A 13,067-nucleotide genomic window follows, 5' to 3' on the forward strand; every position below is an offset into this window, starting at 1 on the left:
TTTTCTTAGCATATTTTGTGTTTGTACTCGACAGCATCACGTTCAGATACTCCATAACCACGAGCCCCATACAATTGTTGGAAAAGTGAGGATCACATTTCCCTGTGTCCCCAATAAAAATCACGTTGCCTTTATTTTATTAAAAAGATAAGGAAGATAATTAATTAATTATGCTCTTATATCATCTGTCATGTAATCTGTTTTTATCCATGTGTCACTTGAAAAGGCTGATGGATGTTTATATAAATCTCTGTATGTTCTCTTCCGATATAGAAACGTCTTGTGGCGTCTCAGCAACAGCAAGACTGCTTTCCATTTTTAGACACAGACAGGTCTGTGTGTCGCAGCTGATGCTCTACAGTGTGTGTGTGTGTGTGTGTGTGTGTGTGTGTGTGTGTGTGTGTGTGTGTGTGTGTGTGTGTGTGTGTGTGTGTGTGTGTGTAACACTGACACATGCTCACTCTCTCTCCGCCTCCGTACTTCAGAACAGAAATGGCAGATGCACCCATCATCATCGGCAGCAGCAGGAAGATATCATGAACATCTGCAGCACCACAGTATCACCGCTGTCCCTCACAGTGGCAGGTCTGCTCTGCACGTCTTAGATAAGATAATTCATTGAATGAGCAACACACACATATTTGGCAGGCAGGTTGGTTGCCATAACGACAAAACAGTCAAAGCAGGGTCACTGAGTGAATCAGATGAAATGAAGCCTACATGCAGTACATGTGTTACTGCAGAGCATTGGAGCGGCTGTAAAACTCTCCTGGTTCTGACTGTCCTCTCCTGCAGTATCCTCTCAAGAGGCCCTGTAGAAGGATTCTGACCGCTGTCCAATCAGAGTGTGCGCTGTGTTCACACTGAGGTGGGCAGGATGTCCCCTGTGATGTGATACTCACAGACAGATATGAACCTTTCTGCATTAGAAGTCACCAAGTAAAAACACATCAAGATGAACACAACAGTTTAAACTCCCTACCTCAATCAGCCATTTCCTAAGCCCTGCCCTCCTTCGTTACTGTTGCTATGACTGTAACAGACAGTCAGAGAGACAGACAGAGAGAAAAAGGTAGTGAGTTAAAACCTTTTATGTGTGTTTTCTGGTCAGAATATGAATGTTGTTGTAAACCCCTTTCACCCAAGTGGACAGACCTAAACCAATGAAAATGTGCTACTTCATTGTGTTTAATGTTTTTATTACAATTAATTTCCTTTCTTTGTGCTTTAGCGATGAGGGTTAAGATTATATAGTTATTAAAGTGATGTAAGAAGGCCGAACAATATATGCATTTCAACTTCATGCTGCAAACTTTATTATAAATGTATGGTATTTAGAGTTCTGCAGTTTTGACAAAACCACCATGTTTAATTTGTCAACATGTTAAAGAGGACATGATGCTCATTTTCAGGTTCATATTTGTATTTTGTGCCTCTACAGTGACATGTTTACATGCTTTAATGTTCAAAAAGGTCTACATTTTTCTCAAATTGCCATGGCTGCAGCATAGTCTTACTCTGATAGGTTAGCTGGCCGGCTCTTTTGTGATTGGTCAACCACTTTGAGATTTGTCAGGAATGTCCTGCCCCTTAGCCTATCCTGTAAAATGTGTTGAAGAGCTAGCCAATAGAATTTTGAGAGTTTCATATCTATGTTACGGAATCACTGTTCTGAATATGGAATCTCACTAAAACACACAAATCAGAGCACATCACCTCCATCCCTTCACTCACTCCACTGGCTCCCTGTAACCCACTGGATCACCTACAAAGTACTCATAATGGTCTAAAAAGCCACCAACAAGACTGGCCCCACTTACCTCCAGGAACTGCTTACAGAACAACAATAAAAGTCTTCACACAAATGCAGGTCTGGCAGCTCCAATCTCCTTGTCCTGTTCCACGGACAAAGCTGGCCAACATGGGAGACCGTACTTCTCGTCCTCGGGTCCACGCCTGTGGAATCAGCTCTCAGGCAGGGGGGGATTGTGCGGGACTGAAACTACCTCTGGTGTGAACTTTGGGATTTTAGCCTTTGCAGACCATTTACATGCAAAAAACCTTTACAACACTACAGGAACAGGAAAACTCCAAAAAGGAAAATAGGGCAAACACCAAAACACAAAAGCCATCACCATGGGTTTTGCAGGTGGATGGGTTTTGTCTCCAGCTGACATTTGCTGTGTTTCCAGTTGATTAATCTAAAATGAGAACCCTGGAATAAGGTTTTAAATATTTACATGCGTGACATAAATGTCGACCGACCTTGAGGAAAATTGAATGAGCCTACAGTTGACATGTGAACCATATTGTACATTAGTGTTTCATGTTGACAATAGATGATATGCTGAATGTGTAAACATTCTGTCAAGTTGCACAATAAGAAGCACATTTAACTGAAGCACAAAAAAAAGTATAAACAAAATGAGCTTCACTGTTTTATAGTGTCTTATTGCAGACTCATTAGCAAAAAGTGCTTTGGAATAAGTCATTAACACCTGCTATAATTCCTACAAAGCATCACATTCTTTATCACTTTAGTTGCAAATGTAACGGTTTATACCATCTGACAGTTTTTTACTGGCAAAAATGCAAAAGAGCAGTGGTGTACAGCGGCCTGCGGCATTCAGCTGCAAACTGCGGCCAGAAAATACCATCACGTTAACAGTACTGTGACGACTTTTGACCTGTTATTATACATTTCTTTCTGCGTTAAACACATGAACATACCTACCGGCTACAGAGAAATGTTATCATTTTAGCAGGCTGCACTTGCTGCCTGGTAATTATTTTGCCTAAAGCTTTCTTTGCTCATTGCTAGTCAATTTTAGGTGAAAGTCATGTTTTCAATTCAAACAGTTATCTGGTCTAGTTAAGGTGATGAAAACAATGGATCTAGACTATAATACCAGTGTGAAAACACCCTTATATAGTATCAAGGCACCACAGGTCTGTCTAGATCACAGACTATCCTCAGGTCCCTTTCAGTGATCACTTTTTTGTGTACTGAAGTTCTCCCTAATACTGACCACAATCTGAAGGAGAAGACTTCTGCTAGACATGAAGGACTACATTTCCCAGTGACCCTTGCGCAGCATCTGCCGGAGGATCCTAGGGGATAGCTGTAAGATGGATGGTGTGTTTCCTCTGTTACTGTGTGTATCGATGCAGCACAGGCTCCCCTCCTGCACACGTCGAGGCTTCATGAGGAGTTTCAGTCAGGGAGGAAGACATCCAGAGGGACACCACTGCCTCTGATTGGCTGATGACCCTTAGCATGCCACCAATCAGGCACCATCCTCACCGTGTGACTGCGTGTGTTTCCCTCACCATCTCTGAACGTCAGCCTGCGCATATTTTTATGTTTGCAGAGCCGAATGCTTGCATGAGTGTATGTGTGCGTGAGTGCAGGATGCTAAAACCTGGAGCTGTAGAGGGGGGGAGGGGAGAGAATACAGAGGCTTGAGAAATAGAAGAAAAAAGAAAGAGACTAAAATTAGGAACAGAAGAAGAGGGGAAGATTGTGAGCACAGATGCTGAGGAGAGAGTGGTAGTGAAGCGCAAACTGAGGAGAGAGTGAGGAGGAGGAGGAGGAGGAGGAGGAGGAGGAGGAGGAGGAGGAGGAGGGGGAGACGATCTGCTGGAGGAAGCAGCAGCATCGTTGATTTTTGCAGGAGCCTAGGCAGCTGTCCTCCGTTGCCGTGACGATGGGCTGCTGGCTCTCTGGACCTTGGATGGGGGACCAAACGGTGAGCATCAAAAGACGTGCCTTAATGTTATAAATGACGTCTCATTCGAAGATGAAGATAAGTTATGAAAGAGCAGTTCAGTTTTGTGTTTGTGTATGTGTGTGTGTGTGTGTGTGTGTGTGTGTGTGTGTGTGTGTGAGATTGTGTGTGTGATCGTGAGCGTAAGCGTGCGTGTGTGAATGCAGATACAAAATGGCTTAATATTATGATTTTTTAAGGACTATGCATTTGTGTGTGTGTATTAAGAAACCTAATTTATGCGTGTTTAAATCTTTAAATGTCATGTCAATTTTTGTACGTTTCAATATGTCGAATTTTCATCTTCTGTGCGAGAATGTGGTTTATTTTCATCATCTCTATTTGCTGATGGCTCACAGTCGTTTTACTGCCCTCCTCTGTAGCCACACACAGGTGCCATTTTGTACTTCTCCGCTCATGTTATCTGTGTGTGTTTTTGTGAGTCTACGTGTGTGCCTGGTTGAATGTAGCGGAGGGTGACTCATGGATGTGATGTGCTGGATCTAACAATACTGTTCATGCGTCTAATTTGAATGCTGCTGAGCTGCATGTGTGTGTGTGTGTGTGTGTGTGTGTGTGTGTGTGTGTGTGTGTGTGTGTGTGTGTGTGTGTGTGTGTGTGTGTGTGTGTGTGTGTGTGTGTGTGTGTGTGCATGTGAGTGCGTGTGTGAAACAGGATGAGACTGATGATAGCTCGTAGGTGTTAACCCTTTAGTGGAACCATGTCATGTTTGATTTAAATGGCCAGATATTTGACTGTTATATACCAGTAAATCCACCATCTGTCTGCAAGCAGAGCTGTGCCTTGTGACCTAGTTGCATTATGTCAAGTAAGACAGAGTTTTCATTCCGTATTGTGTATCACACTTGCAGTTAAAATGGCAGCGTTGTACCTCAAATTGTATTGTGGTATCAGTGATGCTGTTTTCCCACATTGCAAAACTGGACCAAAGCATAACTTGTAATTTAAGTTGTTGAACTTACCAGGGAAAGATCTAAAGACAGTGGTGCAGCAGAGGCGGAAATATGTTGGCTTTAAGTCCTTCTTATCAGTCACACCCACAACAGCCACAAACTGACACAACCCTGGCAATATCACCATGAAATCATCAGGATTGCTGTCGTCAAGATGGTGGAGCAAAGAACAACCAAACACTGATTAAGACTAGGTGACCAAAATGCTACAATTAACTTTCAAGAATTGTAAACATACTGTGAAAGGTTGGAGTTGTAAGACGAAAACGTGATTGTACGAGGGCCCAAACTTAGAACAAGTGGTCTGTCAATCACCAGGTAGCCACACCCTAAAGCATACCCTGCTTTATCGTCTATTTTACTCTAAATATCAACATAATGCTGTATTGAAGAAGACTGGAAACTAGGAGTTGAGACAACAAACTCATTAGAAATTTGTTTACTAAGGTAACAAATGAAGTTATAACTAGGGTCACTTTTTCATAGACTTCTATGCAATCGTACTTCATCAGGAGTTGCCCAATGCTGGCCATTAGAGAGAATGCTACTTTAATGCGCTTCACTGTTGGTGCATGGAGTTAACATACTGTAATGGAGGTCATCTAGGATTTAATGCATTTTAATATTGACATACATACATCCTGCTTATATGATTTACTTTACCAACAATTGTTAAGGATCGATTGTACGAATCTTGTATTGATCAACTTTAGCAGTACTCTTTCATGTATTTTGGGTGGATGGCTTTCAAGTGAGGTTTGAAGGAAGGCTTGGGAATTTTTCTTCAGTTCGATAACTTTTAAAATCTAGTATACTAGCAAAGTGTTTCGAAAGTTGCATACACCAGCTTTAGATGAATAACAAATCAAATTGGTCAACAGAGTTGCCATGAGAAGACACATTTATTCCCTTAAAGATTGAGAAAGGTTTAAATCAGAAGCTCTGACATGATCACAAGATAGAATGAAGCTCCACTGATCAGTACTTTTATATAAACATTTAATTAAAGGAGAAATGTGTAAGGGCAGTATGTTCGTGGTATTTTTTTAATTCCCAGAGAACATACTCTACATCTTTACTTTTTAGCCTCTTTAAGCTTGTAGTTTTATGACTTATTTAATAGATACTAAAAAAAGGCTTTTTGGCACCTCAGACTCATAAATGGTTAAAAATCCTTATCTATTTTTGTGACAGACTGTATAAATAGATGAATGACGTGTCTTTACTGTACAAAACGGAAGCCAACTTTCCATATATGGGCAAAACCATCTCGTGCTGTGACTTCATTTAAAGAGTTAGAGCAGTACAGGGGGTGGAGTTGATGTATCCAAACCCCGCCCATACACTTACCTAGCAAAATAGCAATCACAGTCACAGCTTATTATCATTACAGCCACCTACTGTTCTTACAAACTGACATTAGCACTATCAATGCATTAAGAATTAAATGAATGCATTTCCGATTAAAGACTATTCTTGTAATATCTGCATACCTCTATGGACACCAACTTAAAGCAAAATGGATAGTGAACAGTGCACTGAAACTCTTTAGGTGAAAACAAACATGGCTCATCGTGTCCACTAGGTCTGCCGAGTGCAGTAATGGGAATATGTTTGCTAACCTGCCATTGCTTCTTTTACCCTGTTTGTGCTTTTTTTTCAGTTGAGTGGGCGGAGTCTTGCAAACCTGAGCCAGCGCGATGCTCTGCGGATTCTGGCGGCCACTCAGCGTCCAATCACCATGCAGATCAAGGGTCAGAGGGGGTGTGGCACCGAGGCAGACAGGGCAATTTGGGAGCCTCTACCCCTCAACCTGCAGCACCTTAACCTGCCACTCCCAATGATGGGGGCGGGGCACAATGCCTCCAGTCCCTCCTACCAGGACAGGTATACAAACAGAAAGATATTGTGATAAAAATCCAAACAGCTTAGTGATACTCTAACTACTGTGGAGCTGGCTGCCACTTCAAACCGCTTCAAAACAAATACAATTTTCAATGAATGTCTAAAAATTGAAACATCTTCTAAAATGTCAGTAAAGTATATACGTTTGGGTCCTTTACACAACAACTACAACAAGTAAATCAGGTCACAGCCAAACCAACAGCACAATGTTACAAAAACTCATGCCATAATCAGCAATGCCGCTAGTAAGTAAGACATATTATGATCAATAGGAATGATGGATAAAAGCTGTATATAGGATCTTAGGTTCTACTAAATAACAGGATCTTAAATTAATAATTTGGTCTTAATTCTGTGTTTTTGTCTCCATTGTCAGACTTTATTACAGCCATCTTGCTCTGCCACAAGATCACTGTGATGCAGGACGGTACAGCTACCTGTCCAGTTCCCCACGGGACACAATGGACATCAGCCACAAGGTGACACTAAGAACCATAAATACACACATTAAATATAAATGTTAAAATGTAACTGTATTAATCTGCAAACAAATACTGGATGTCACTTTGGCCTCAGCAACAGTTTTCCAAAAAGAATTCCTGCATCAGCAAGAAATGAAGAACCCATAAACATACCATGCTTTGTATTGTTTCTAATTTTCTTTGTTTCTTATCATAGATCCCTGAGGACCCAGAACTGATTGGCCGTGGACAAAAGGGACAGAACTGCCTGATGGGATGTTGCAATGCAAACTTAGAAGAACCTAACGGCTTCCACAGTCAGGTATGCTTTGTATCTAATAGCTTATGTTGTAATCTTAATAACTGCAGATTAAGATGCTGGAGTTTCAGAACTAACACTAAACATAATAACTCAGTAAAAGTAAAAGAAATGACAGGAACTGAGAGTGGTTGCAATTGTTTTGTTTGTTGCAATTGTTTTGTTTGTTGGAATTAAAAACAGAATAACAGCATCTACGTATAGGCTAGTCTTTAACCCAATACCACAAACTATGCGTGTGTATGATACATTTTGTCCAATTGGTCAAAAACATAAATGTGCCTGAATAAATGATAAAAAATGTATTTAAGTAATGCAATATCAGATCAAAGAATAAGTCGATTATGAGTCACTTATTCAACTTTAATATTTGACAGTTTCATACTGCTGCAGATGCATTTAGTCGCCCCTAAAAGGTACGGGGGGAATAGACATCTGATAAAATATGTAGGCATGCTGTTATTTTGTGTATTGCTGTGGGAATCTTACCTTGGGACTCAAGATGTGTGTTGTTGTAGACTGATGACGAGGACTTCATGATGGAGAAGCCACTGGGCTTCATGCCCCTCCACCATGAGCTGGACAGCGGTCTGGGCTGGACTGATGGCTCCATCCACCAGGGGGACCTCTCTGGGCTGGAGACTGAGGAAGGAGGCCTGGAGGACTGTCATTCACATGGGGCCCTCGCCCCAGGGGGTTGTGGGGGCTTCGGAGGTGGCGGCTCTCCCTCCTCTGAGTCCTTTATTTCTTCGGAACTCAGTGACTCGGGCTTCTACAGCGTAAGCACCGGCGAGTTCAGGCATTTCCAGAGGCTCCTGGAAAAGCGCATGCGGCTGTACAACGCCAGGCTGCAGCATCAGGGCGAACCCTGTGAGAGGCGGGAGCGGCGTGACAGCTGCCCCAAGAGTCACCGGGAGCTGCTGGAGGCCATCCCTGAGGCACTGACCATGCAGCCTCAGTGTCAGCGCCTGCAGGTCAATATTGAGGACAGCACTGGGTCCATCATGGATCTCCCACCGCGGGGACTTTTCAGGTAAAATGACGGTTAAGGTGTGACAAGAAAAATGTAATTTCTTAACAACAGCATCTGAGACTGAAGTTGAAGTTGAAGTACTAAAAAGACACAGAATTGCTATTAGAGTTATCTAACATTAGTTTATCAGTTGCACCTGAATAACAATTCTATATTTCTATGGAAACACTCATAACCTGTTGACAATACCAGAAGAATGATGGCTCACCCAGTGGTTTAGTAACAACATTGTGGAGCTAAAAATAAGATGCCAGTAACCCATTAGGAATTTGTTGATTTTGTTCTGCCTTTACTTCACTCACAAAGGACAGTTTTTACCAAAGTAACAGCCAGTTATTCCCCTAGTTTTAAATGTAATCTCTTGTTTAAAAAACAGTCTAAACTAGACCATTAGTAGCAAAATGTACTTCATCCTTAACCAGTTACAATTGTTAACAATGTTTTCTGGTATGTTTGAAGCTAATATTCTTTGAAATCTATCAAGAACACCAATCAAATTAGTCCAGAATATCATAGCTTGTGAAATAGACATATCTGAAGATAACATATTTATAACATTTTTGCTTTAATTATTTCAACATGTGTCAATGCTGCCTGTTGACTTTACTGTTTGATTGTCAGGGTTTCATCGGTCCAGTTCCACAAAGCTGACCGGCCCTGTCTGAGCCGTCACAGCTCCAGCAGTGGAGCCCTGTTCAACCCCTCCCACGCCCATGCTGCACTCTCACGAATTAATGCCCCAGTCCTCTCCACCTGCAGCACCCCCTCCAGCCACCGGAGACCACTGGTACCCATACAGCAGCAGCACCACCAGGGCTCCAGTTCAGTAGGTATGCTGAGAAGAAGTAGAACTCTGCACCATCGTCCTCCTCCACAGGAGTACCGCCGCCGGGCCAGCCACCCAGCTTCCCCCTCCTACTGTGCAGAAACCCTGCATCACTGTGGAGGTGTGCCCCAACATAACGTCCTGCCACCGGGCCTGCCAGAGGAAGGTGAGCTAGTAGCTGGTGTGATGGCTTCTCACCCAGCAAGCCTGGCTGTCCCACCACAACAACACCCCAATGCTTTAGGGCATATCAGGAGTCCCAACACCCATGAGCGATGCTACGACAACAACACTAATGCACAGATTGCTCACCATGAATGGTGGCACTCGCAAGAAAGAAACATGATGCCAGAGCAACTGATGGCAGAAAGGGAAAGAGAGAGGAAGAGGGAACTGGAACAACAGAGGCAAATTCATGAAAAAGAGCTGGAGAGGGAGAGAGAGAGGGAAAGGGAGAGGGAGAGGGAAAGGGAGGCAGAGATTCAGGAAGAGATGGACAGAGAGAGGCAGCAGGAGCTGGTGAGGAGCCGAGCCAGAGAGCAGCAGCACCTGCAGAGTTTGGTTAACCCTCCTCAGGCTGGTGACGTCAACGACACCTGGCCGAAACCTGCCAACCGTCAGTCTCAGGGTGGCGGGGGAGGAAGAGGTCTTTACAGCACCCTGGAGGGCCACACAGGGGCTGGCTGTGCAGTAGGATGGGACGCAAAGAAAGGACACATAAATGAGAATTCAAGCCCTAATCCCTGTTCTGGTATTCAGCCAAAACCCAATCCATGCGCAAAACCCAATACAACCTCACGGGTCTCCAGGAACCAGCTCTTAAGAGATCGGGCGTCTCAGCTAGCGGATGAACGCAGTGGAATGAGCACAGATGAGGAGACCAATACCGACATGCTCATGGGTCGTTACTGGAGTCGCATGGAGAGAAGGGAACACTTTCTGTTGGCCCGTGAGCAGAGGCAGCAGCAGCAGCAGATGCAGGCCAGAGGAGCGACTCTACGAGACGCTTTCGTCAGGGGTGGAACAATCGCTGGAGGAGGAGGAGGAGTCTCTCTTGGAGAAGGCTCTATGCTGGACAGCAGAGGAGGTGGAGCTTTTACAGAAGGGAGGTGCAACACAGTGCTGGAGCTGAGTCAGAGGAAGCTAAGTCGTCTGAGGAACAGGAAGCTTTTGGATGACTGGACGACAGTAGAGGAGCTGTTGACTCATGGGACCAGGCTGAACAACCATGAGGACAGGCTGTGTACCAGCTCCCTGCTGACGGTCACCACCGTCTAACTGCATGGGCACCACGTCTAAATATAACTCTGTGAGAGTGTGATGTCAGGCTAACATGACCACATTTTAGTGATTCCTCTTGTTCTGTCTTTTCCATGTCAACGGTTAGATGGATATCAATTTCTTCTGTGTGACCTGTACCAGCTTAATCTTAAGTGGGAATAAAAAAACTCCTATCCTGTCTGATTCAAACAAACAGTTTGATTCATTCCCTACACCTTTCACAAAGCAGCACAAGAGACTGAATACAACGTCTTTGCACCTTAATTTGTGCCTAGGTTATACACCTTTTTCACTAGCAAAAGTAGAGTAGGGACCCTAAATGTACTTGGCCATGCACTTTAGACCATGCAGGATAGATAGTTTTAAAAGAGCCTGCACATTCCAACTTCGTAAGTCCATGCAGACCCCTCTATGGTTGTATATACAAGTATGCCACCCCAAAACAGGACTTTCCATAAAGTACGTACCTACATTATAGTTCCACTGTGTGTCATTCAGCTTGCTGTCTCTATCCTTTTTGGAGTATTTTTGAGATTTTAGTCATCTTCTAAAGAAGAACAGGGTCCTCTTCATCTCTGTACTTGAATCTCAAAGAAGAAACTGATAACCATCTTCTCATATAACTGTGGGGATGGCAGTGAACAAGACGACTTACAGAATGTTGGACTGTTCCTTTAATGAATATATGTGTGAGACTCACTACATCACCTCAACTGATAGCTTTATGTGTGGGTGTGTGATCACTGTACAGCACTCGGAACAAAATGTGTGTGTCAGTGCATGACGTTTGTAAAGACAAAAAAGGTCAGATAAGCGTGTATGTTTGCATCATGTGTTTCATGCTACATCTTCTGCTACATTTATTTCACAGAATCTTTGACAAAATGACAAACAAAATCAAATATTCAAACAGACAATGATGTTTCGGGGAGCAATACTGTTCTGCATGATGAACCTGGCTGTGCACTAATGATTGACCACACACGACTACTTTTACATCAGGCCCACAGAACACATCAACTGTAGCAATGCAGAAAATGACAACTGAGATTTGATACCAAATCCTGAAAGGTTTTTATAGAAACTCTGTTTACAATTAAAATATCAGTCCAGAGAGCTTTTGTAATGGAAATGAGAAATGCAACAGGGTTTACTAGGTTGTGAAACACTAGTGAAACCGTGTTGATCAGGCATTGGGAACAATGTGCCACACAAAACAATTTGACCACAGCGTTTATGTATAAAATCAGCTGATGTTGTACTAAGAAAACACAGTAACGGCAAACACTGAGTTGTAATAATTGGATGGAAGATGAGATGATAGACCTTAAATATTTTCAAAATGAAAGCACCATAATGTGTGATGTCGTAATAACAAAAGTCATTATTACTTTTCTGCCGACATGGCTTGAATGCAGCATAAGATTCACTGTTTATGGCACAAGGCTCCCTGTTCCTGCTGGTGTCTTTACTGTTGGCAGGATGTTTACATATCTACCTACCCAGCTAACAGCTTATGCATGCCTACTGAAATCTGTGTGATGAGTTGACAGTGTGGAGACAATTTCAAAGAAAGAAGATAAACTGCGAGTCAACCATATGTTAGGTTGTCCAGACTGCTGCAGCATCTGGACAGTCAGGATAGACACTACAGCACTACAGTCAGTGTTGACATTCCACTAAAGACAGGTACCGTGTGAGTTAGTCTGAAATCTACTGATTCCAGTCTGCAGTTCGGGAAAATGTGCAATAATACCTCAAGCTAGTTTTACAATGACAGTGTTGTGTGCACTTCCTGTCAGGTGTCCATCAAATGCAGTAAGTTGTTTAAATCAAACAGATGCACAAACGTGGCGAGTCACCGCAAGTGTACAGTAATCCTAGAATCAAAATGGTTATGTACATATTTACATTATTTCTTTACATCGTTTTCCATGAGAGGGACCTAAGAAAACAACTTTTTGCACATCATTTTTTATACGAAAAGTTTTCCCTACCTTTCTGTAACAGGGACTAAGGCCAGTGGAACGACTGTAGATAGAACGACTGTGTGTTGATGTTTCTTTATAAACTATCATAGTGATTTATGAAGGACAAAATAAGTTTATTGTCATTGTGTTGGACATATTTCAATATTTTTCTTGTGATGGTTTCAAAACCAATGTGAACAGTTTTATGACTTTTAAAATCTACTTAATTTATTAAAAAGCTGAAAAAACTTTGATTTACCATTTTCGGAGAGTGAACACAAAACGTGAATATTATTGTCTCTTTAAATGGCTAAATTGAATTTTACTGTTGTTTTGTGTCATTATGACATGTACATATTGATTTTTTCAGAAGGTGCAGACGAGGCTGGAGTTAGTAATAGGACATGCTGGTGCCACCAGACATCTCCAGTGGTTTATCATGTGACTCTGTAGGTTTATAGCTGTGTTATGGAGGCTGTATATATACAGCCTAGAGATTAACATTGTAGTATTAGTACATTTAACACTCAC

At 42.5% G+C, this 13,067-nt stretch overlaps 1 protein-coding gene across 1 annotated transcript; it reads left to right on the forward strand.

Moving 5' to 3' along the window:
• The first annotated feature begins 3,588 nt into the window (after positions 1–3,588).
• On the forward strand, positions 3,589–13,061 carry LOC134883187 (uncharacterized). The gene is made up of 6 exons (XM_063911443.1): positions 3,589–3,749; positions 6,405–6,628; positions 7,023–7,125; positions 7,325–7,429; positions 7,945–8,459; positions 9,081–13,061. The coding sequence occupies exons 1-6, from the start codon at positions 3,708–3,710 to the stop codon at positions 10,561–10,563; spliced, it is 2,472 nt and encodes an 823-aa protein (XP_063767513.1). The 5' UTR covers positions 3,589–3,707; the 3' UTR covers positions 10,564–13,061.
• Positions 13,062–13,067: the final 6 nt, after the last annotated feature.

The sequence above is a fragment of the Eleginops maclovinus genome, chromosome 20, assembly GCF_036324505.1.
Source record: "Eleginops maclovinus isolate JMC-PN-2008 ecotype Puerto Natales chromosome 20, JC_Emac_rtc_rv5, whole genome shotgun sequence".
Classification (NCBI taxonomy): domain Eukaryota; kingdom Metazoa; phylum Chordata; class Actinopteri; order Perciformes; family Eleginopidae; genus Eleginops; species Eleginops maclovinus.

Excerpts from the sequence above, each read along its gene's own strand:
- LOC134883187 (XM_063911443.1), top strand. The coding sequence starts at position 3,708 with ATGGGCTGCTGGCTCTCTGGACCTTGGATGGGGGACCAAACG. Across the intron at positions 7,430-7,944 it reads CTAACGGCTTCCACAGTCAG|ACTGATGACGAGGACTTCAT; the intron begins GTATGCTTTGTA and ends GTGTTGTTGTAG. Across the intron at positions 8,460-9,080 it reads CCACCGCGGGGACTTTTCAG|GGTTTCATCGGTCCAGTTCC; the intron begins GTAAAATGACGG and ends TTTGATTGTCAG.